This window comes from Elephas maximus, chromosome 17, assembly GCF_024166365.1.
Source record: "Elephas maximus indicus isolate mEleMax1 chromosome 17, mEleMax1 primary haplotype, whole genome shotgun sequence".
Classification (NCBI taxonomy): domain Eukaryota; kingdom Metazoa; phylum Chordata; class Mammalia; order Proboscidea; family Elephantidae; genus Elephas; species Elephas maximus.
This window is the reverse complement of record NC_064835.1, coordinates 39886524-39911700: the sequence shown is the minus strand read 5'-3', so window position 1 is coordinate 39911700 and position 25177 is coordinate 39886524. Positions and strand designations below refer to the sequence as shown.

General features: G+C 41.3%; 1 protein-coding gene across 5 annotated transcripts in view; it reads left to right on the top strand.

Annotated features, from left to right (window-relative positions):
• NCAPD3 (non-SMC condensin II complex subunit D3) overlaps positions 1-25177 on the top strand; it is a 147981-nt gene that overhangs the window by 120155 nt on the left and 2649 nt on the right. For 3 of the 5 annotated variants that reach the window (XM_049857642.1, XM_049857643.1, XM_049857647.1), the window contains 8 exons: positions 4057-4194; positions 4522-4664; positions 4924-5123; positions 8427-8537; positions 10518-10700; positions 11411-11577; positions 11775-11914; positions 12857-12934. In XM_049857642.1, coding sequence (XP_049713599.1) covers positions 4057-4194; positions 4522-4664; positions 4924-5123; positions 8427-8537; positions 10518-10700; positions 11411-11577; positions 11775-11914; positions 12857-12934 — 1160 coding nt within the window. The remainder of the gene's footprint in view (positions 1-4056; positions 4195-4521; positions 4665-4923; positions 5124-8426; positions 8538-10517; positions 10701-11410; positions 11578-11774; positions 11915-12856; positions 12935-25177) is intronic. The other 2 variants (XM_049857645.1, XM_049857646.1) reach the window with 1 other exon arrangement.

The following is a 25177-nucleotide window of genomic DNA, read 5'->3' as shown; positions in this document are numbered from 1 at the left end:
TCTTAGTTATCTAGTGTTGCTATAACAGATATACCACAAATGGATGACTTTAACAAACAGAAATTTATTCTTTCACAGTCTAGTAGGCTAGAAGTCCAAATTCAGGGTACCAGCTCCAGGGGAAGCCTTTCTCTCTCTCTCTGTCAGCTCTGGGGGAAGGTCCTTGTCATCAATCTTCCCCTGGTCTAGGAACTTCACAGCGCAGGGACCCTGGGTCCAAAAGATGCTCTTTGCTCTTGGGCTCTTTTTGCTTGGTGGTAATGAGGTCCCCCTCCTCTATTCACTTCTGTCTTTTATGTCTCAAAAGAGATTGATTCAAGATAAGACCTAATCCTATAGATTGTGTCCTGCCTCATTAACATAACTTCCTCTAATCCTACCTCCTTGACATCACAGAGGTTAGAATTTACAACACAGGATTATCAGATCACAAAATGGAGGACGACCACACAATACTGGGACTCATGGCCTAGCCAAGTTAATGTACAACCTTAATCATCATACTGTCTCTTCTTCCCTATTGGCTCACCCATCTTTCTTTTTCTTTAGCGCACTTTCGGCAACATACTTTGTATTGATTGTATGTATATGGTGTATTAGAATACAAGTTTCCTATGGGGCAGAGCTTTTGTTGTTTACTACGATATCTCCAACACCTGGAAGAGAGCTTGAAACCTAGTAGACAGTCAGTAAATATTTGAGTGAATGTAAATGAATAAAACCAAATGTGGTCATCATCCCCTGACTCTGGGATATGGGAGATTAAGTGGCTTCCCCTTGAGAAGGCTGTAAGGAAAATGGTGTCCTTGGAGGAAAGCCAGGTTGAATTTACAACAAGGAAGTAAGAGAGTGCTCTGAGATTCAACTGTAGACAGCAGGGGCTTAATTTATCATGGAACCTGGAATACAGAGCTCACAATGGTAAGATTTGAAGAGGAAGGGAGAGTAATGGGAAGTTAGACCCAGAGAAAAGAAACATAGAACAATATAGGGATGAGGTGAGATGAGGAGGGCCGAGAGAACAAGAGAGGCTTGGATTTTGGGTGGAAGCCAAGGATAACAAGGATGTAAGAAATAACTCAAGGTTCAAATAGAATTCTGGTGTAGATGGGTCTGAGCCCCAGTCATAATCTGAGATAGACATGTTTTGAGGGCCAGATCAGGAATACAAGTCCATCAACAGTGGCCTTTAGTGAGCAGATAACTATTTCAAAATGGCATTTGGCTTGGGAAGAAACCTCAAAAAAATCAGATTTTTGTGTTTCCTATTAATCTGAAAATGGAAGTGAACCGTCTTTTCTTCTTTTATGGCCTCACACACCTGAATTTGGATTCTTAGTAAAAAAAAAAAAAAAAAACCAAGTAGTAATTTCTTTCTGTAAGGTCATTATTACTCAGATTTAGCTGGTCTTCCTCTTGTTTTCCTTATAATGGAATTAATTCTGTGTAAACTCTCTGAATAGTATCCCTTAATTGATGGTGTGATCATACCTGGTTTCTGTAGTCCTGAGGATAAGGAGAGGTTGGAAGAGGATGCTGACTGGGGTTCCTAATTTCCTGAGGCTTCTTTAGAATGGTTGACATTTTCTAATCCCAGTACCCAAAAAGGGCTGTCTTCTGTTTCTCTAAAGGAACTCTCCACCACATATTACTTGGAATGTTAAATTCTTTTACCTTTTCAGCTGACAAAAACCCATTTGTCAAGCTGGTAGGATGTGAGAGTTTTAATCTGGTCAAGGCTGAGACTTACCCTTTGAAGTCCCAAGAGAAGTCGTGGATATTATGCATTGACTGATGTCTGGCTTCTTATGGTCAAAGTTGGCTGACTCTGCTTTCAGCTCTTATCACAAGAACGCTTTGCATAATTTTTTACTATTGAACTTGTCTGTATAGTGTGTTAAGCCAGTTATTCACCAGAGACTTGACTCTGCAGTATCTTGCTCATTGCTTGCCTATGTGTATTCTATTTTAACTATGTGTATTCTTAACGTAAAATCTTAGCAGATTAGTATTTGACATCAAATCAAAGCTCAAAGCAGCCTCTCTTCTTGCACAAGAATTACTGAATGATAACCAATTTTACATTTCCATATAAATGATCTCAAATCTGAGGAGAATATCCCAGTAGACATGAACACTGCTGTGCCATGTTAGACTAAACTATAATACCACAGGAGGTGAATTCTCTTTGATTCTTTTGGGGATGATTTTTGTTTTTTATTGGCACCCAAGGTTTTCTCCACCTTTGTCACAGATGGTTTACCAAGGCAACCCTTGTTTAGAAGGAACTTCGCCTGATATTGTGGCGTCTTTGCTGTCCAAGCCTGGGTCACTAAAGAACACAGTTTGTGTAGAGTGTACTGGTTGGTCTTAGAGCAACAGGTGCATCTAGCTGGCCTCGAGTGAATTTCTCCTCAGGAATCGAGTTCCGTTTGTTCTGTTTTCATATTTATAAGTCAGGCTGCTCCCTTATTTTCTAGGTGGAAAGTCATGAGGTGATTATCTTCAGCAGAATTTTTATCTGGGCTTACTGTCATCATAATTTCAGAGCTAATTCCCCTGATTTTTAATTGATGTGTCTGCTGCAAATGCAAAGTGATTCTAATTAGCCTAAGGAAAACATTATTTTTGTTGTTATTGTGTGCCCTTGAGTTGATTCCAATTCATAGTGACCCTATAGGACAGAGGAGACCTGCCCCACTGGGTTTCCTAGGCTGAAATCTTTACAGGAGCAGATCTATAGGTCCTTTCTCCCAGAGCCTCTCATAGGTTCGAACCACCTATGAGTGCTTAACCACTGCACCACCAGGACTCCTTGAGGAAAACATTAGGGAACGGTCGATCTCCTGCAAAGCCCTAAAGCATTCCAAAGCCAAGGCATTTGGATTATCCTTGTTACTGCTTCTCTCCAGTTGAGAGTTGACTGGAATTCCTGGTATTTGGAAATGGCATTTGAGCCCTGAAATGAAATTGAATCATTGGTCTAGACAGTATGAATGGACCAAAGCTAGCCCAGCACTACCTTAGGCTGACCTCTAAGCAAAACTCAGTACCTTGGTATTCTCTCAGCTACTATCATGATCAAATAAACTACGTGTAGTCTAGATTGAACACCTTGGGCCTTTGTCTGCTCACACTTGGCTTTGGAAACCATTAGGATTTTGCCCTCTAGAATGGTGCAGTACTTGTGATGCCTACGTCTTGCTGTACACCACTATGCATGTGTGTTGGAAGCCTCTTCCAGGTTTGGGTCACAAGCGAAAGAAGAGTGCCCCAGAGCTTGCTGATGCTACCAAAGGAGAGAGGTGTAGGGAAGATTATTTAAACATTTGGGGAAGGCCAGTGAAAGTGAACCACTGTGGAGGATACTTGTCCTACTCACCCAAACTATAAAGATCTCGTAATTAGTTCTTATTATTGAAAAAGTTCCAGCTACTAAAATTGGTTTTTGTTCACCATTGTGGGCAACAGACTTGAAGCTGGGAGCAAAGGCCAAGTGTTCATTTCCAGGTGATCGTTCTCATTGCATCAGCCTTAAGGACCACTGGCCTCTACTTGAAGAGTAGTTTAGTTGTTTTCCCATATGAAGTGTAAATAATAACACCTTGTTAGAATTCTGAAAGGAACTCTGATAGGGAGAGCCTTTACACTGACCTTGAATTCAAAAAGCAGGCTGTTGAGCAAGGGAACAAAATAAGCTAAATTCATATCTTGCTTTAGCACTGAATAGAGCTGTTTATTGGAATAGATTTAGTGATCCCTTATCCTTATTTGGAAACCTTGGTGGCGTACTAGTTAAGTGCTGTGGCTGCTAACCAAAGAGTCGGCAGTTTGAATCCACCAGGTGCTCCTTGGAAACGCTGTGGGGCAGTTCTACTCTGTCCTACAGGGTCGCTATGAGTCGGAATTGACTTGGCGGCACTGGGTTTGGTTTTTTTTTTGTTTGTTTGTTATCCTTATTTATATTCTCTGCATTGCATAATCCTTGGTATGTTTTTAGAAGCTATCTACAAGTAGCAAATGGGTCTCTTTCTTTTGTTTCTCCTTTCTTCACAGTTTTGGGGAATTTTGCCTGGTTCACCTGTTACTGAAGAGGAATCCTGTCATGTTCCTCCAGCATTTCATTGAGTGTATTTTCCACTTCAATAACTATGAGAAGCATGAAAAGTATAATAAATTCCCTCAATCAGAGAGGTCAGTGCATTGGCTCAGGTGGTTTATTTTTCTTGGTAAGACTTGGGCAAACCTCAGGAGACATCCAGCTGTTTCGTGTATAGTGGTTAGATAAAGACCCTAAGGTAAGTATTTACTGTGGCTGTCCTTGTTTTCCTCAGCAGGGCAAGGTAAGACAATTCACTTGTGAGAATAAGTTCCTGAGGGAAGCGCCTGTGTTGAACACTAAGCTCACCGGTGTGCTTCAGCCCTTGGCATGTAGCTTTTAGGATGTGGTTACAAGGCTGTATGAAGGTTCTTTTTACCCATGCCCACGTGATGCAGTAAAATTGTCCTGTTTTGCCATAGAGAGAAGCGACTTTTTTCACTGAAGGGAAAGACAAACAAAGAGAAACGAATGAAAATCTACAAGTTTCTTCTTGAACACTTCACAGATGAACAACGATTCAATATCACTTCTAAAATCTGCCTTAGTATTTTGGGTAGGCCTGGTGTGTTTGGAATAAATTGTATATTTAAAAGTAAAACTCTGTTGAAAATGAACCCAGCTAGTCTGTATCAAATGTGAACCCCCGCCTCCCCCCCATGCAGGAAGACCCTTGTCTTTGTTCTTCTCAACATCTGCTGGTCCCAGCAGATGTACTGCAGCCCAGACCTGCCCTCTTTGCACAGTTATATCCCATTTCCCAGACAGTTGTTAAGGTTCCCCAGAGGCTGATCTGTTGTGCTTTTCATTGTGCTTTCCCTCAGCATGCTTTGTGGACGGTGTCCTTCCCCTGGATATGGAAGCCAACGAGTTGCTCTCAGATACGTTTGAAGTCCTCAGCTCAAAGGAGATCAAACTTATGGCAATGAGATCTAAGCCAGATAAGGACCTCCTGATAGAAGAAGATGACATGGCCTTGGCCAATGTAGTTATGCAGGAAGCACAGAAAAAACTCATCTCACAAGTGAGTGTGGGGTCTTCCCTAAGACTCTGCCTGGTCCCACTCTGCTTCCTCTGTTTGCCCCTCAGGTGTTGGTGGTATACCTGAGATCCTGATTTCATCCTCACTGGTGGTTTTAACTCTCTCCTAAGTGGTGATTATTCTCAAACCAGTGTTTCTAGGTCCAACTTCTCTGTGAGCCTGAACCCAGTTCCACTTGCCTCCCTGGATGTGCCTCAGGCATCTCTGACTTACTGTGTCAAAACCAAATTAATCACCTTTTCATCCTATTCTTCTCCTTCTTCCCACCATTGCCCACAGCCCAAGAAAAAAATAATAAATAAACAAAAAAACATGATTTACTTTTCTTTCTCCCCTGGTCATTTGTGGAGAATGGAACCGTTGTCTGTGAAGATGTCCAGAGGAGAAACTCAGTGCTCTCCAGGCCAGACTTTGTCATGCCAGGTGTAGGCTTTATTTAGCCGGTGTGTGCAGATGTTTGAGTCTGATTGATTGAGGTAAACAGCTCGGTTCCCATAGTCCTCGCCAGGCCCATGTTCCTGTGCCTCACCTGGATTGTTAACTTGTATACCCCACCTGACCCCTGAAGGCTTTTGACTCCAAAGATGTAGACTTTCTTCATGTCAGTTTGCCACCACATCCTGTCAATTTTATCTTGTGAGTCTCTGTTTTGCCTTTCCACTGGTACTGAAGTAATTTAATTGAAGCCTGTGCCATTTGTAACAGTTTCCTTAGCGCCCTTTTGTCTGGTTTCTTTCTGTTTCAGACCATGTACCACGTTAATACCAGAGCAGTCTTTCTTAAATACAGATGTGATCATTTTATTCTCCTGCTTAAAGTAGGTTGGAGGCAGATTAACTCCAGAGAGGCATTTGGGGACTTTCTGGGGTGATGGAAATGCTTTATCTCTAGATTTTGGCATTGGTTACTCAGTATATACTTCTGTCAAAACTCAATGAACTGTTCACTTAAAACGGGTAAATTTTATCATATATAAGTGATACCTCACTAAAAATGTCATGAAGAAGTAGGTTGTTGGCCCCCTGTTCCCTTCTGAATAGAATCCTGATTTCTTTCTCAAAGCATACAACTCTCTTTGTATGTGTGGTACCACCTCTACCCTTCCTCATCTCTCGGACCTGCATTCCAAATTACTGTTCTTTCCTCAAATACGAGATGTTCTCCCATGCCTCTGTTCCTTTGCACACTGATTCTTGTCTCCGGAATGTCCTTTCCAACCCTGTTCTTCCTCCCCCCACTAATTTCAAATAAGCCTTCTTTGATACACACTCCTGTCTCCTCCTTCTTGCCTGGGCATCTCTCGTCCCTGTATGCTGTCATGCCCTGTGTGTCTGTCTCAGGCCACTTACCAGAGTACACATACTGGTCTAGAAGCAACTCAAAAGCAGGAATTCTTATCTTCATTTCTCTGTCCACAAGGTAAGCTTTGTGTCTACTGCCAGGAAGGTGTTTGATATATGTCTTGAGTGAATTCATGTAACCACTTTTCTGTTTTAATTTATTGTGGTAAAATATATGGAACAAACATTTGCCTTCTAACCATTTTTTATGATGTTAGCGTTCTGTTTTCATAAATGCCCTTTATTATATTGGGAATTTCTCTTCTATTCCTAGTTTTTTAGTGTTTTTATCATGAAAGGGTGTTGGATTTTGTCAGAAGCCTTTTCTGCATCAATTGAGATGATCGTTTGGTTTTTTTCCTTTGTTTTATTTATGTGGCGCATTACATTAATTGATTTTCTTATGTTGAACCACCTGAGATAAATCTCCTTTGGTCATGGTATATAATTCTTTTTAATAGGCTGTTGGATTTGGTTCACTACTGTTTTTTTTTTTTTTGAGGATTTTTGTACCTATATTCATAAGGGGTATCCTGTAGTGTTCTTGTGGTGTCTTTGGCTTTGGTGTCAGGGTATTGCTGGGCTTCAGAATGAGTTTGGGAGTTTCTATAAACCACTTTTTAAGACAATCCTTAAACTTACTATCTGCTCAGGTTTATGTTTATTAAATTGTGTATATTTCTGCCTATTCCCCTCCTCTTTCAGAAACTGATAACACTTTTTAGAAATGAGTGGTTTATAAGCAAGGAACATATACTGGTGACTTTAAGTGAGAAAAAGAGTACTTTCCATGGTCAGAAAGATGGATCTTGCATATGTGGGCTACTGTAATGAGTCATTTTTAATTCTAAGAGACTTCTGATAAAACATTTATAGTTAGTGACCATTCTTGGTAAGGATTATCAAAGCTTGATCAAATCAGATATATGTAACTACAGTGTACTTTTCTAAATGTGTGCAGAGTTTACCAAAAAAGGCAGCAAGAGATACAAAGTTGACTCTCTTCGTGCTTAGCAGTTTTTAGACTATTATCAGTTACCCAGCAGGGCCACATAATGTCCCTTTGGATCACCAGAGTTGAGGATGTTGAATGGATGGACTCAATGTGGAGCCAAGAGTCAAGCGTCTGTGATAGGTTTGCAGAGGTTTGGTGCTTTTGTTAGGATCTTTGACATATTTCCAATTCTTTTTCCTCATGTAGGAAACAGGAATAGTATGTCCCTTCTACCTTATAAAGCCTTTTGAGTGTTTTGAGGCAGCGCTTATAAAGTCTCCAATACAAAAGCAACAAAAAACAGTCACAATACAGAACCAAAAATAAAAAATAAACCTATATAGACTGGTCACTATGAGTCGAACAAAGGCACTGGGTTATACAGAATGCTGTTGTTGTTAGGTGCCATCGTGTCGGTTCTGACTCATAGCAACCTTATGTACAACAGAACAAAACACTGCCCAGTCCTGTACCCTCCTCACAATTATTGCCGTGCTTGAGCCCATTGTTGCAGCCACTGTGTCAGCCCATCTCATTGAGTGTCTTCCTCTTTGTCACTGGCCCTCTACTTTACCAAGCATCACGTCCTTCTCCAGGGACTGGTCCCTCCTGATAACACATTCAAAGTAAGTGAGACAAAGTCTTGCCATCCTTGCTTCTAAGAAGCATTCTGGCTATACTTCTTTCAAGATGGATTTGTTCATTCCTGTGGTAGTCCATGGTATATTTGATATTCTTCGTCAACACCATAATTCAAATGTGTCAGGTCTTCCTCTCTCTTCCTTTTACGTTGTCCAGCTTTCGCATGCATATGAAGCGATTGAAAATTCCATAGCTTGGGTCAGGTGTACCTTAGTCCTCAAATGCTAGATCAGCTATACTGAAAGAATTAGGTCAAGGAAAAGTCAAAGGTCGTTCAGAAGTTTATACATCTTGTTTGTGTTACTACAGGTTCAGAAGAGGAATTTCATAGAAAATATTATTCCAATTATCATCTCCCTAAAGACGATGCTGGAGAAAAGTAAGATCCCAGCTTTGCGGGAACTCATGGCTTATCTCAGGGTAAGTGGTGACCTTTGTGGTTATGGCCCACCACTATTCCACCACTCAGCATCTTCTGGTAGTTAGTGTGGTTAAAATAGCCGGTGAATGATTGAGCTCAAAATGCTATAAAACCAACGTTACCTGTTTTAGAAACATGCCTGCCAGACAGGCTTTTAACTGTTAAGTTGGAGAGTTTTATTGAAACTCTTGCCTTTTGCATTGGGGTCGTGAAGAGCTGACTGGGCTATACGGAGCACAATTCTGATGAGATTCAATGTTGAGGGTTTTCTCAGCTGGGGTCAAGAAGAGAATCATCCTCCGAGCTTGTTTTGGTGAGGGATAAAGTGAAAATTGGTCATCATGTGTTATTTTAGGGTGTTTACCTTTAACGCTTTCTCAGAGAACAAGATCAGGAAATCACAGCCCTTTAACAGCAGGCCTTGGGGAATACCTGCTGAGGCTGGCTGCCATCGGAGGGCTGAGGACCACAAAGTCTCAGTCTGTACAGAACGGCGTGAGGGCAGCACTTTCAGGCAGATATAAAGGCAACCTTTTTTCTGTTAACTTAGCAGAGCTATTTCCCTGTTCACGTGATGCCTTTGTTTTCCTTAAAAAGAAAAAAAAACGTTTTTCTTTTTTTAAAAAGGACTACCACAACATTACACTGAGTATGCTTTCTAAAACAGCTTTCTGTCCTAGAGGAGCTAAGGTGAGAGAGATGGGCTCATAGTATGGAAAAAAAGAACTTCCGATTGTTTTTATATTTTTAATGTCTTGTTTTAAGCCTCAGGAAGGAAAAAGAAGAGCTTAGATCCTAAGAACCACTTAGACACTTAAGAAAATAAGTCTGTCTCCTGTTTCTGAGGCCCACACAGAGGATGGTGCAGTATTCTTTTAATTCCGTAACAGCATTTCCTCATTTTAAACCTTCTCTAAGTGGCAAGTTGTTTGACTACCAGCCAAAAGGTTGGCAGTTTGACCCCACCTAGAGGCACCTTGGAAGACAGGTCTGGGTATCTACTTCCGAAAGATCAGAGCCTTGAAAACCCTATTGAGCAGTTGTAGTCTGTAACACACGGGGTCATCGCGAGTTGGAATCGACTTGACAGCAGCTGACAGCAACTAAAGCCGGCAGGTCTAGCCCTGCTGTTACTGGCAGCTGGAGAATTGACAGATCGCCTTTTCTTTCTTGGACTTCCCTTATATAAAAAAAAAAAAGTTGGGGCTTTTTCTTTATCCTCAACAGTGTTAGGCAAAATCGTTTCTTTCTCTTAGCAAAGGGACTTTGTCCCTAGCCGCTCTTGAAGACCTGAGAATGATAAAGACCTGGTATACTGAAAGCTTTTCTGCAGCATCTTCAGAGAGGACACAAGGGTGGGAATGGAACTGTAGTTCTGATTTCCTGAGAGTCAGTGGGGAAAGCTGGTGTACACAGATTTGAGATTACACCACGTCCTGTGACTGACCCCAGAGGCCGTCTGAGCCACGTCAGCACCGTTCATACCTACCTGCCTGACCTCTGAATTCACTTCTGACTGGCCTGCTTCAGTGACCACAGGATCCTTTAAATCGGTGGTAACCCAGTACCAGGTGAGACCACCCAGAGGCCTCACTGTCCCCATCCCAGCCTCAGGGATAGAAAGGCGTAGCGATTGGCGGCAGTCCTGTACCCTTTTATCAATTCTGTGCTAGGCTAAAATTGCATGATTCTATGGAATTTGCCTGTTAGCTGTCAGATAGGCAGGAAGCTTCCTAAGAGACCAAAACCATCAGTTAATGCCTTACTTGTGTGGTGAATACAAGTGTGCTTGGCATTTCTTAGGAATATATCATTGTATTAATTACCCTGTTAATTAATGTCAGAGAAATAGTTTTCTGTCAGCAAAATAATTTTTTATTTTAAACCTCAGGTAAACAATTATTATTTAATTTTATGTTGGAGGGAGCTTATTTTTTGATTCAAGAAAACATCCAAGAATGCTTCTGGGTCTCTTTCAGGAGGTGATGCAGGATTACCGAGATGAGATCAAGGACTTCTTTGCAGTTGACAAACAGCTGGCATCAGAACTTGAATATGACATGAAAAAGTACAATGAACAGTTAGCCCAGGAGCAGGGCCTGGCGAAGCAGCCAGATGTGAACAGGACAGCTGAGCCAGCCGGCATGGCACCCATGGGGCAGGTAGGAAGAGACCCACCTTGAGGTTGATCCTGCTTTCCCGGCTGCTGCTTATGATCATTTGTTCCAACATCTCTCTCAGAATCCAGAGATGATCTGAGGTCAGGCTGGGTTAAACCGTTGCGATTCCTTTTTTTTGGCCACCACCGTGTTCATGTCTTAAGTGAGGTATACAGGCAGCTTAGCTGTGGTCAACTTCCCTCCCACGAGGCCATGCCACGTGAATTTGTCTGGAGCATCATTGTAGTGACAGTTGGGGAAAATGTCTGAGTGCCCAGAAAGCAAGCTGGCAGAGAGGTTATCTGATCTTTGATTACAGTGATTCTAGATAATTAGCTCTCCGTAGGTGTTTTTGTTTGTTTGCAGTCTTTCCCCCAGCATGCCTACCTCTCCAGAGCATATTGTCACTTAGGGTATTTCTAGGCTTATCTGCTGCTCACTCTCAGAAGCACAGTGTTCTCCTGCCGAGGAACCCAGACAGGTCTGCTGTATTGAAAGATTAGGAGTACAACGACTTTACTCCTTTGTCTCTTCTTTAATGCCACAACATTTACTTGTGGCAGTCTGCCAGTAGTGCTGCTTCTGAAGACAAAGCTCTGTTTGCCCGGGGGAACATGTTTTTAAAATAGGTTACTCACAGACTTGCTCATGTGTGTGAAGATTCTGTAGAAGACAAGTGTTAAAAGGTAAATACTCTTTATCTTCTTTAACAGGTAACTCCAAGTTTAGAAATAGTGCCAGCTCCTGTTGGTCAAGAAAATGCATCTGTGGCCCCTGGTGTGAGCCATCCCTCAACATCCACATCAAGCACTGGTAGAGCACCTTCTGTGCTTCCTCCACCTGACACTGGGCCGTTGAAGGTGTTAATGCCCAAAGCCAGGTACGGTGTGCACGGAATCTCACAGGCCCTGCTCCTGCACTAGGCCTTGTCAGTGTGAGTGCTCCATGTGAGGTCTCAGCAAGTGTAGATGAGTGATCCCCTGGAAGTGAGTGGATGATGATCACCTGTGCTTACTCTCGCTTTGTCCGGGGTCTGCAGTTAGAAAAGCAATGTTGGTGGTGTGTTCTCCTCCACAGGCCCATGTCCCTGAGCACCATCGCAATTCTGAACTCAGTCAAGAAAGCTGTGGAGTCAAGTAACAGACATCGGAGTCAGAGCTTAGGAGTGCTGCCTTTCACTTTGAATTCCAGAAGTTCAGACAAGAGCAGCAATCACGGTATGCTTGTAGATTGGCACCAGGAGAGTAATAAAAACTCCTGGTCTTCAGTCTCAGATAGAAACTAAGAGCCCACAGATTAAAACACAAATAGAACAAGCCTGCTTCTCATTCCATTTAAAGTGGTTTCTACTTCCTTATCATTACAACAAATAACATTAATTGGGGATTTGGGAGTTACAGGTAATAAAACAATGCATATTTATGATAAAAGATTTGGAAAACAGAGCGAAAGGTAAAACTCAGCAGTTAAGTGTTTATTCTTCCAGTCTTTCTGTTCCTCACACTCGTGTGTTTTATGTGTTACTTATAAAACTGTGATCATAGTATGCATTGTTTTATAAACTGCTTCTGAACACACACTTAATATAATGTAGTTGAGAACTGCACAGCTTTTCTCCCAGTGCTTTGTAACATTTTGTCTTGTGGAAGCACTTCAACTTATTTATTGCCCTATTCTTGAAGATGTAGGCGTTTTTCAGTTTTTTTGATAGAAATAATGGCACAGTGAACATCCTTGTACATACAGCTTTGTATATATGTAACCCTTAGGATTAATTTCCCGAAGTCAAAGGCCATGAATATTTGAAAAGGCTTCCATAATTCATGCCCAACTACACCCTCACCCTCGTTCTAGAGGGTCCGTTTTCCTCCTTAGGAACACTGGGATTTATAGTTCTACATTGTCTTTGTTGAGTTTTATAGACCAAAAATGTCATTGGTTTAATTTCCATTTCTTTGATCCCGGTGAGAGTGGACATTTTTCTTCATGTTTATCATGTATTTATATTTCTTTCAGAATTGCCTCTTTATAGGAACCCTTCAATATTGAGGATATTAACTTTATTGTATGTCTTGCACATGTTTTCTCATTTGTTGTTATGCTTTTTCATACTGTTGTGGCATGTTTGGGACAGATAAAACTTCTCTATTTAATCCTAGGCTCTTCATACAGCTTGAACCAAGAGTCTCGTGGATCTATCAACCATCTGACTAAACGAGCCATCAGCACCCCTGACCGTAAGTAACTCATTTGAGTTGGCTGCTCCTAGGTCTAGCTTATATTATGTATTTGCTAGAGTTGCAGTAAAACACTTTCTGTTGCAAGATAGTTCTTTCGTTTCATACTCGACAACATGACAGTGCATTATATCTGACTGAATGGTTCATAATACTTACTGAATGTCAAGCCCTCTTCCCAGTGCTTTCACATGTATTAACGCATTTAAACCTTGACCACGCTATGTTGTTAGGTGCCATTGAGATGGTTTCGACTCATAGTGACCCTGTATACAAGAGAAAGAAACAAGGCCCCCATCCTGTGTCATCCTCACAATCATTACTATGTTTGAGCCCATTGTTGCAGCCACTGTGTCAGTCCATCTCTTTGAGAGTCCTCTTTTTCGCTGACTCTCTACCAAGCAGAGCGCCCTCTGTAGCGATTGGTCCCTCCTGATGACATGTCAAAAGTACATGAGATGAAGTCTCACCGTTCTCACTTCTAAGGAGCATTCTGGCTGTACTTCTTCCAAGACAGATTTGTTAGTTCTTCTGGCAGTCCATGGTGCAGTCAGTATTTTTTGTCAACACCATAATTCAGAGGTGTCAATTCTTCTTCAGTCTTCCTTATTTATTGTCCAGTTTTCCCATGCATATAAGGCAATTGAAAATACCATGGCTTGAGTCAAATACACCTTAGTCCTCAAAGTGACATCTTGTGTTTTCAATACTTTAAAGAGGTCTCTTGCAGCAGATTTGCCCCATGTAATACATCGTTTGATTTCTTGACTGCTGCTTCTATGGGCATTGATTGTGGATCCAAGTAAAATGAAATCTTTGACCATTTCAATCTTTTCTCCATTTATCATGTTGTTTCTTATTTGTCCATTTGTGAGGATTTTTGTTTTCTTTTTGTTGAGGTGTAATCCATACTGAAGACTGTAGTCTTTGATCTTCATCAATAAGTGCTTCAAGTCCTTTTCACTTTCAACAAGCAAGTTGTGTCATCTGCATATCACAGGCTGTTACTGAGTCTTCCTCCAGTCTTTTTTTTCTGTGTGTAAACATTTTCATGAGACTTTTTTTTTTTAATTTTTATTGTGCTTTAAGTGAAAGTTTACAAACCAAGTCAGTCTCTCACATAAAAACTTACATACACCTAACATACACCTTGCTACATACTCCCAATTGCTGTCCCCCATAATGAGACAGCCCACTCCCTCCCTCCACTCTCTCTTTTTGTGTCCATTTCCCCAGCTTCTAACCCCCTCTATCCCCTCATCTCCCCTCCAGGCAGGAGATACCAACATAGTCTCAAGTGTCCACCTGATCCAAGAAGCTCACTCCTCACCAGCATCTCTTTCCAACCCATTGTCCAGTCCACTCCCTGTCTGAAGAGGTGGCTTTGGGAATGGTTCCAGTCCTGGGCCAACAGAAGGTCTGGGGGCCATGACCACCGGAGTCCTTCTAGTCTCAGTCGGACCATTAAGTCTGGTCTTTTTAAAAGAATTTGAGGTCTGCATCCTACTGCTCTCCTGCTCTGTCAGGGGTTCTCTGTTGTGTCCCCTGTCAGGGCAATCATGGGTTGTAGCTGGGCACCATCTAGTTCTTCTGGTCTCAGGCTGATGCAGTGTCTGGTAATGTGGCCCTTTCTGTCTCTTGGGCTCCTAATTACCTTGTGTCCTTGGTGTTCTTCATTCTCCCTTGATCCAGGTGGGTTGAGACCAATTCATGCATCTTAGATGGCCGCTTGCTAGTATTTAAGACCCCAGACACCACTCTCCAAAGTGGGATGCAGAATGTTTTCCTAATAGATTTTATTATGCCAGTTGACTTAGATGTGCCCTGAAACCATGGCCCCCAAACCCCCGCCCCTGCTACGGTGGCTTTTGAAGAATTTCACTTATTCAGAAAACTTTTTGCTTTTAGTTTAGTCCAGTCGTGCTGACCTCACCTGTATTGTGTGTTGTCTTTCCTGTCACCTAAAGTAGTTCTTACCTACTATCTAATTAGTGAATACCCCTCTCCCACCTTCCCTCCCTCTCCCCTCATAATCATCAAAGAATATTTTCTTCTCTGTTTAAACTATTTCTCGACTTCTTATAATAGTGATCTTATACAATATTTGTCCCTTTGCAACTGGACTAATTTGATTCAGCATAATGCCTTCCAGATTCCTCCATATTATGAAATGTTTCACAGATTCATCACTGTTCTTTATTGATGTGTAGTATTCCATTCTGTGAATATACCATAATTTATCCATTCATCCATTTCCATTCATCTGTTGATAGGCACCTTGTTTGCTTCCATCTTTTTACTATTGTAAACAGTGCTGCTTTGAACATGGGTGTGCATATATCTGTTTGTGTAAAGGCTCTTATTTCTCTAGGATATATTCTAAGGAGTGGGATTGCTGGATCATCTGATAGTTCTATTTCTAGCTGTTTAAGGAAGTGCCAAATCAATTTCCAAAGTGGTTGTACTGTTTTACATTCCCACCAGCAGTGTATAAGTGTTCCAGTGTCTCCACAGCCTCTCCAACATTTATTTTTTCATGTTTTTTGGATTAATGCCAGCCTTGTTGGAGTGAGATGAAATCTCATTGTAGTTTTGATCCTGCATTTCCCTAACGGCTAATGATCGTGAACTTTTCTTCGTGTATGTGTTAGCTACCTGAATGTCTTTTTTAGTGAAGTGTCTATTCATATCTTTTGCCCGTTTTTTAATTGGGTTGTCTTTTTGTAGTTGAGTTTTTGCAGTATCATGTAGATTTTAGACATCAGGGGCTGATCAGAAATGTCGTAACTAAAAACTTTTTCCCAGGCTGTAGGTAATCTTTTTACACTTTTGGTGAAGTCTTTGGATGAGCATAGATGTTTGATTTTTAGGAGCTCCCAGTTATCTAGTTTTTCTTCTGCTTCTTAATAATGTTTTGTATACTGTTTATGCCATGTATTAGGGCTCCTAACGTTGTCCCTATTTTTTTGTCCATGATGTTTTTCATTTTAGATTTTATATTTAGGTCATTGGTCCATTTTGAGCTTGTTTCTGTGCATGGAGTGAGGTATGGGTCTTGCTTCATTTTTTTGCAGATCGATGTCCAGTTACGCCAGCACCATTTGTTAAAAAGACTGTCTTTTTCCCCTTTTAACTGTTCTGGGGCCTTTGTCCAATACCAACTGTTCATATGTGGATGGATTGATGTCTGGATTCCTGTTGTTGAACCAGTACCAGGCTGTTTTGACTACTGTGGCAGCATAATAGGTTCTAAAATCAGGTGGAGTAAGGCCTTCCACTTAGTTCTTCTTTTTCACTAATGCTTTATTTATCAGGGGCCTCTTCCCCTTCCACATGAAGTTGGTGATTTGTTTCTCCATCTCGTTAAAGAATGTCATTGGAATTTGGATCAGAATTGCATTAAATCTATAGATCGCTTCTGGTAGAATAGACATTTTTATAATGTTAAGTCTTCCTATCCATGAGCAAGGTATGTTTTTCCACTTATATAGGTCTTTTTTGGTTTCTTGCAGAAGTTCTACTCTGTCCTATAGGGTCGCTATGAGTCGGAATCGACTCGACAGCACTGGGTTTGGTTTTTTTTTTTTTGGTTGCAGAAGTGTTTTGTAGTTTTCTTTGTATAAGTCTTTGGTAAGATTTATTCCTAAGTATTTATCTTCTTCAGGGCTCCTGTAAATGGTATTGATTTGGTGATTTCCTCTTCGATGTTCTTTTTGTTGGTGTAGAGGAATCCAACTGATTTTTGTATGTTTATCTTGTATCCTGATATTCTGCTGAACTCTTCTATTACTTTCAGTAGTTTTCTTGAGGATTCTTTAAGGTTTTCTGTGTATGAGATCATGTCATCTGCAAAGAGAGAGAGTTTTACTTCTTACCAACCTGGGTGCCCTTTATTTCTTTATCTAGCCTAATTGCTCTGGCTAGGACTTCCAGCACAATGTTAAATAAGAGTGGTGATGAAGGGCATCCTTGTCTGGTTCCCATTCTCATGGGGAATGCTTTCAGGCTCTCTCCATTTAGGATGATGTTAGCTATTGGTTTTGTATAAATGCCCTTTATTATGTTGAGGAATTTTCCTTCTATTCCTATTTTCCTGAGATTTTTTATCATGAATGGGTGTTGAACTTTGTCAAGTGCCTTTTCTGCATCAACTGATAAAATCATGTGATTCTTGTCATTTTATTTATGTGATGAATTACATTAATTGTTTTGTTAATGCTGAACCATCCCTGCATACCTAGTATGAATCCCACTTGGTCACATGAATTACTTTTTTGATATGTTGTTGAATTCTATTGGCTAGAATTCTGTTGAGGATTTTTGCGTCTAAGTTCATGAGGGATATAGGTATGTAATTTTCTTTTTTTCTATGGTGTCTTTACCTGGTTTTGGTATCAGGGATACGCTGGCTTCATAGAATGAGTTTGGGAGTATTCTGTCCTTTTCTATGCTCTGAAATACCTTTAGTAATAGTGGTGTTAACTCTTCTCTGAAAGTTTGGTAGAACTCTGCAGTGAAGCCATCCAGGCCAGGGCTTTTTTTTGTTGGGAGTTTTTTTATTATGTTTTCAATCTCTTCTTTCGTTATGAGTCTATTTAGTTGTTCTACCTCTGTTTGTGTTAGTTTACGTATGTAGTGTGTTTCTAGGAATTCATCCATTTCTTCTAGGTTTTCAAGTTTGTTAGAGTACAGTTTTTCATAGTAATCTGACATGATTCTTTTAATTTCATTTCGGTCTGTTGTAATACCGCCCATCTCATTTCTTATTCGCGTTATTTGCTTCCTCTCCTGTTTTTCTTCTGTCAGTTTGGCCAATGGATTATCAATTTTGTTGATTTTTTTCAAAGAACAAGCTTTTGGTCTTATTAATTCTTTGAATTGTTTTTCTGTTTTCTATTTCATTTAGTTCTGCTCTCATTTTTATTTTTTGTTTTCTTCTGGTGCCTGAGGGTTTCCTTTGTTGCTCTCTTTCTATTTGTTCTAGTTGTAGGGATAATTCTTTGATTTTGGCCCTTTTCTTCTTTTTGTATGTGTGCACTTATAAATTGAGTTCTGAGCACTGCTTTTGCTCAGTCCCAAAGGTTCTGATAGAAGTGTTTTCATTCTTATTGGATTCTATGAATTTCTTTCTTCCATCCTTAACATCTTCTTTAATCCAGTCTTTTTTGGGCAGGGGTATTGTTCAATTTCCAAGTGTTTGATTTCTTTTCTCTGCTTTTTCTGTTATTGATTTCCACTTTTATGGCCTTATGGTCAGAGAAGATGCTTTGTAATATTTCAGTGTTTTGGATGCTGCTAAGGCTTGCTTTATGACCTAAATGTGGTCTATTCCATGTGCACTAGAAAAGAAAGTATACTTGGTTGCTGTTGGGTGGAGTATTCTGTATGTGTCTCTGAGGTCAAGTTGGGTGATTGTGGCATTTAGATCTTCTGTGTCTTTATTGAGCTTCTTTCTGGATGTCCTGTTTCTTCACCGAAAGCGGTGTGTTGACGTCTACTATTATTGTAGAGCTGTCTATCTCACTTTTCAATGCTGTTAGAGTTTGTTTTATGTATCTTTCAGCCCTGTCATTGGGTGCATGTTTAATATGATTATATCTTCTTGTTATATTGCGCCTTTGATCATTATATAGTGTCCTTCCTTATCCTTTATGATGGATTTAACTTTAAAGTCTGTTTTGTCAGAAATTAATATTGCCACTTTTGCTCTGTTTTGATTGTTGTTTGCTTGATATATTTTTTCCATCCTTTGAGTTTTAGTTTGTTTGTGTCTCTAAGGTGTGTCTCTTGTAGGCAGCATATAGATGGATCTTGTTTTTTAATCCATTCTGTCACTCTCTGTCTCTTTATTGGTACATTTACTCCATTTACATTGAGCGTAATTATGGATAGGTATGAATTTAGTGCTGTCATTTTGATGTCTTTTTTTGTGTTGTTGATAGTTTCTTTTTTCCACTTAATTTTTTGGGCTCAGTAGATTATCTTTATGTATTGTCCTTTCCTCATATTTGTTGTTGCTGATTTTGTTCTGCTGAGTCTCTATTTTTTTTCTTGTATTTTATTTTGATGTATAGGATAGTTTGTCTCCTTTGTGGTTACCTTATTATTTATCCCTATTTTTCTAAATTGAAACATAACTTTTATTTCTTTGTATCACCTTATCTTCCTCTCCATATGGAAGATCTATGACTACATTTCTTAGTCCCTCTTATTTTAATGTTGTCGTCTTTTACGTAATAACATCACTGTTACCGTTTTGAGTGTTTTTTAATCTTGATTTATTTTTTTGATTTCCCTGTCTGGGTTGACTTCTAGTTGCTCTGCCCAGTGTTCTATTCTTGGGCCAATAACCTGATATTATTGATTTTCTAACCAAAGGACTCCCTTTAGTATTTCTTGTAGTTTTGGTTTGGTTTTTACAAATTCCCTAAACTTCTCTTTATCTGGAAATATCCTAATTTCACCTTCATATTTGAGAGACAGTTTTGCCGGATATATCATTCTTGGCTGGCAATTTTTTTCCTTCAGTTTTTTATATAAGTCATCCCACTGCCTTCTTGCCTGCATGGTTTCTGCCAAGTAGTCCGAGCTTATTGGCTCTCTTTTGTAGGTGACTTTTCATTTATCCCTAAACCAAAAACCCAGCGCTGTTGAGTTGATTCTGACTCATAGCGACCCTATAGGACAGAGTAAAACTGCCCCACAGAGCTTCCAAGGAGCACTTGGCAGATTCGAACTGCCAACCCTTTGGTTAGCAGCCATAGCACTTAACCGCTATGCCACTAGGGTTTCCCATTTATCCCTAGCTACTCTTAAAATTTTCTCTTTATCTTTGGTTTTGGCAAATTTGATTATAATATGTCTTGGTGACTTTCTTTGAAAATCTACCTTACGTGGAGTAAAATGAGCGTCTTGGATAGATATATTCTCATCTTTCACGATATCAGGGAAGTTTTCTGCCAGCAAATCTTCAGCAATTCTCTCTGTATTTTCTGTTATCCCTCCCTGTTCTGCTACTCCAATCACTCGTATGTTGTTTCTCTTGATAGAGTCCCACATGATTCTTAAGGTTTCTTCATTTTTTTTTAATTCTTTTATCTGATTTTTCTTCAAATATATTAGTGCCAAGTAATTTATCTTCAAGTTTAGAAATTCTGCCTTCAACTTGCCCAATTCTGCTTCTCTGATTTTCTATTGAGTTGTCTCCTTCTATAATTTTATTGTTAATCTTCTGAATTTGATTGCTGTCTGTCTATGGATTTTCAGCTTATTAAACTTTTCATTATGTTCCTGAATAATCTTTTTAATTTTTTCAATTGCTTTATCTGTGTGTTCCTTGGCTTGTTCTGTGTATTGCCTCATTTCCTTCCTGATTTCTTGAAGGGTTCTCTATGTTAATCTTTTGTATTCTGCCAGTAGTAATTCCAGGACTGTACTTTCATCTAGAAGATCCCTTGATTCTTTGTTTTGGGAGCTTGTTGAGGTTATTATGGTCTGTTTCTTTATGTGACTTGATATTGACTGTTGTCTCTGAGCTATCTATAAGTTATCATATTAGTTTATTTTATGTTTGCTTACTGTATCATAGCTTCTTCCTTTGTTTTGTTTTGATATACCCAAATGGGTTGCTTGAGTGAGCTAGCTTGATAATTTTCACCCTTTGAGCTCTGATGTCCTGTCCCCAGATGGCTAAAGCTGTTATCAGCAGTCTAAGATTCCGTTCACTTTTCTTGTATGAATTCAGCTCAGGTGTCCAGGTAGCTGGTCATCAAGTGTGTGGTAAAGGCTCTGTCCCACAGTCTTAGAGGGGCAGGGGTGATTGGTGTAGGTACCAGTATCTGGTTGTAGCAGGGCGTCACACTCTGAACAAGGCAGGGGGCTGAGAATCATCCCCCACATGTCTCTGAGGAAAGTGTGTCCCTGACTCCTAGAGCATACAGATGGGTGGGTCCTGCAGATGGACCATAGGCACCCAATGTTTGTGGTTGTAATGACTTGGAGGTACCAATTATCCTTGGACCCTGTTGCGGGTGGCTGGGTGACCTGAGTGGAGCTACCAGTCCTTAGGCCCCGATGTCAGCGGTGAGGACCCTGTTTAACAGGCAAAGCAATGTCAAACATCAAACACCCACCTCTCTGCCGCACAGCTAAAACGGCTGGAGTCCGCCAACAAGGGCCTGTTCTCCTGAAATAGGCCCACAGAGGTCCGTGCAGGGGGGAATGGTGCTCAAAGTCCACGGACTGTTTATGCCTGGACAGGAGCCGCTTCTGTCCTAAGCTCCCCCGGTTAGTGGAGCTGGCAAATTATCTTTTCCCCCAAATGCAAATTTATTCCTTCTCTGAGGCTAGGAGGATGGCTCTAGGTGCTCAGCAGGGTGTATCTCAGGCTCGGGGAAATCAACAGCTGCTGAAGCAGGCTTGGGAGGTGGGGCACTGTCAAATATATGCAAGTACTTAGCTTTTGCAGAGAGCGCCGTTCTTCTCTTGTTCGGAGGTGTGAGTAGGCTGTGTGGCTGGCTGCTTCTTCCTGAGGAAACTGCGGCCGAGTGCTAGTACCAGCCCGCCGCTGCCACTGCTGCTCCTGGGAATGGTGCCTGAGGGCTCCCCACGATTCAGGTCCGGTAACTCCTCTCCACTTCTGAACTGTCTCTTCCTCCCCCCGCCCCTTAGCTCGTTTTCTAAGCTTGCCTTTGATGCTCAAGGCTCCTAGCTTGTCATAAATATACTCGTTTCACTTGTTTTTGGGGGGTCTTTGTTGTAAAGAGGGCTCGCTGGAAGCGTCTGTCTATTCTGCCATCTTGGCTCCGCCTCCCTTCCTCCAGTCTTGATGCCATGTTCTTCGTGTAGTCCAGCTTCTCTGATTATTTGCTCAGGATACGGATTGAATAAGTATGATGAAAAAATACAACCCTAACACACACTGTCATGGATTGAATTGTGTTCCCCATAAATATGTTCAACTTGGCTAGGTCACGATTCCTAGCATTTGTATGATTGTCCATCACTTTGTCATCCGATGTGCTTTTCCTGCGTGTTGTAAATCCTAGCACTATGATGTAATAAGATGGATTAGTGGTAGTTATATTGATGAGATCTATAAGATTAGACAGTGTCTTAAGCCAGTCTCTTTTGAGATATAAAAGAGAGAAGCTTGCAGAGAGGGGGACCTCATACCACCATGAAAGCAGTTCTGGTCCCTGCGCAGAGAAGCTCCTAGTCCAGGGAAAGATTGATGAGAAGGCTGACAGAGAGAGAAAGCCTTCCCCTCAAGCTGACACCCTGAATTTGGACTTTTAGCCTACTTTACTATGAGGAAATAAACTTCTCTTTGTTAAAGCCATTCACTTGTGGTATTTTTGTTATAGCAGCACTAGATGACTAAAATACACACCTTTCCTAATCTTAAACTGTGAAATATCCTCTTGTTCTGTTTGAACAACTACCTCTTGGTCTATGTACAAGTTCCCCATGAGCATAATTAAGTGTTCTGGAATTCCCATTTGTCGCAACATTTTCCATAAATGGTTATGATCCACACTCGAATGCCTTCATGTAGTCAATAAAACACAGGTAAATATCTTTCTGGTATTCTGTGCTTTCAGCTGAGATCCATCTGACATGAGCAGTCATCCCTGGTTCCACATCCTCTTCTGAATCTGGCTTGAATTTCTGATTGTTGCCTGTTGATGTACTGCTGCGACCGCGTATCAATGATCTTCATCACAGTTTTACTTGTGTGTCATATTAATGATATTGCTTGATAATTTCTGCATTCTGTTGGCTTACCTTTCTTTAGAACGGGCACAAATATGGATCTCTTCCAGTTGGTTATCCAGGTAGCTGTCTTCCAAATTTCTTGACATGAACGAGTGAGCATCTCCAGCACTGCATCCATTTGTTGAAACATCTCAATTGGTATTCCATCAATTCCTGGAGATTTGTTTTTCACTATTCCCTTTCAGCACAGCTTTGACTTCTTTCTTCAGTACCATTGGTCTTGGTTGTATGCCACCTCCTGAAATGGTTAACAGTGACCAGTTCTTTTTGGTACAGTCACTCTGTATTCTTTCCATCTTCTTTTAATGCTCCTTTGTCATTTAGTGTTTTCCCTGTAGAATCCTTTAGTATTGCAACTTTGGGCTTGAATTTTTTCTTCAGTTCTTTCAGCTTGAGGTAATACCGAGTTTGTTCTTCCCTTTTGGTTTTCGATCCCCAGGTCTTTGCACATGTCTTTGTAATACTTTATCTTTTCGAGCCACCCTTTGAAATCTTTGGTTCAGCCCTTTGACTTCATTAGTAGCCATGAGGTGGTACCAATGATGTCCTTATTTACACGTGATGACACTGGGGCCCAGACAAGTTGCATCCCTTGGCAGTGCGGCTCTAGAGCCAGCCTCTTCACCACTGCCCATGGGCCTGTCCGCTGGGCTCAACTGCTTCTGCTCTATAGCATGATCAAATATCAGCAATCGAAGGCACCTTGTAGGTTATCTAGTTCAGCTTCTGAGAAAATGAGACTTGAGATTCAGTGGTGTACTGAGGGTTACACTGCTAGCTAAGCTAGAACCTATGTCTGCTCACTCCCTGTTAGGTATTTTCTAATGCTCTATTCTTTAATTTCAAGCTGGAAGTGAGTTAGAAGTGTAGAATATTTTTTCCCTATTATGTTTTTATAACTTCTTATTGTCTCAAACCCCATAAAAACCATTATTTTTAAAAAATTATTATAGATTCTCACTGTCCAGCACCTGAGGTCTAGTTTACAAGGCCTTGCCTGGCGTGTCTCCCAGCTGCCTCCCCCCTTCTTGCTGCCGTTCCCTTGCTCTCCCTGTGTACCATCCTCTTGGAGGGCCTGCACTGAGCCATGCTCTCCCTGCCCCTGGGCGTCCACATGCCATCTGGTCATCCTAGCACATCCACCCCGCACCTAGCACCACCTGTTCATCCTTCAGAAACCTTCCTGACCTGCAGACTAGATCAGGCCCATCTCCTGGCACGCTGAACTTCTCAGCAATATTCTCCACGACACAGGCCTTGCTGTGTCACTGCTCTGTGCGCGCAGGGCCTAGAACACAGCAGGTGTAAGATAGATGCTTGCATAGTCATCCAGAAGGATGGCAATGCTGAGCCTGAACTCAGGCTTTCTGATTCAGGATCTGGGTTTCTGTACAGCCTTATTTCTCTCACAGCTGTCCTGCATTAGAACGAGAGGAACATGGTGTGCAGATGTTCCCCTTTGTGACAACGGAGCACAAAGTGTCAAGCCATTTGTTCAGTCCTGTATTTAGGCAGAACACACACACTTAGTGAGCACCTTGTGTTCCAGACGCTTACCTATTAGCTGTTACCCTGGGGTGCTGTGGCCTCTTAGGATACTTAACAGGTTATAGACAATTTCCATCTGAAACCCCATTTTAAGGGAGATTAATGGATGAACAGAGCTCCTACCCCTCATCTCCCCTCAGATGACAACCGAATTATGGCAGTTTTTATCATTAACGGCAGTAATTTTGGGTTCCTGTATGTTCAGCAGGTGTGCTGTTAGATATGTAAAAAATTCACCCTCTCCCAAACGCAGCTCTTTCTACCCATTCTGTGCTCCTGGCTTGGGGGCACCGAGAGCTTCTATCTGGTAGTTGGGTACCATCTGCCACAGGAGTGGGAAGGCTTGCTAGCTCTGGCCCTGCTCCCCTTGGGCCCCTGGCTTCAAGCTCTGGCTTGTTTTCCTAGCAGCATGCGCCTCTTGGCAGTGACACCTGGCAGGGCATCGATGCTGCTCTCATGTGCACCTACGGAGCTGTCTGTGCACTGAGACCAGACTCAGTGCGGCCAGATCAGTCGAGGGCTTGTTCTTTCTCTGGCCTCTTGAGTGTAAACTTCCTGCTGATGCTAATTTGGGGATCTCTCTTTATTCTAGACCAGGCAGAACTGCTTTAAGACGGGTCTTCTATCAGCTTTCTTTCCTGGGAGAATTATTTGCTAACTTAAAAGAACCCAGTTCTGTTTTCTCTGGTTTATAAATACAAATGCTTTTTTTTCAGCTCTGTAAGTTTATGTGGGGATGCCTGTCAGAAAGTGGTCTCAGCTCTACAAAGCTAGTGGGAAAAATACTGCCCAGCTCAGCTCTTCTTCACACCAGTGTTATTCAGCAGGAACACAGTGGTTCTGCTAGATGGAAATGAGCTAGGATTTTCGCTGGGAATCTGTTGGGGGAAGGGGAGTTAGCACGTGCCTCTTACCACT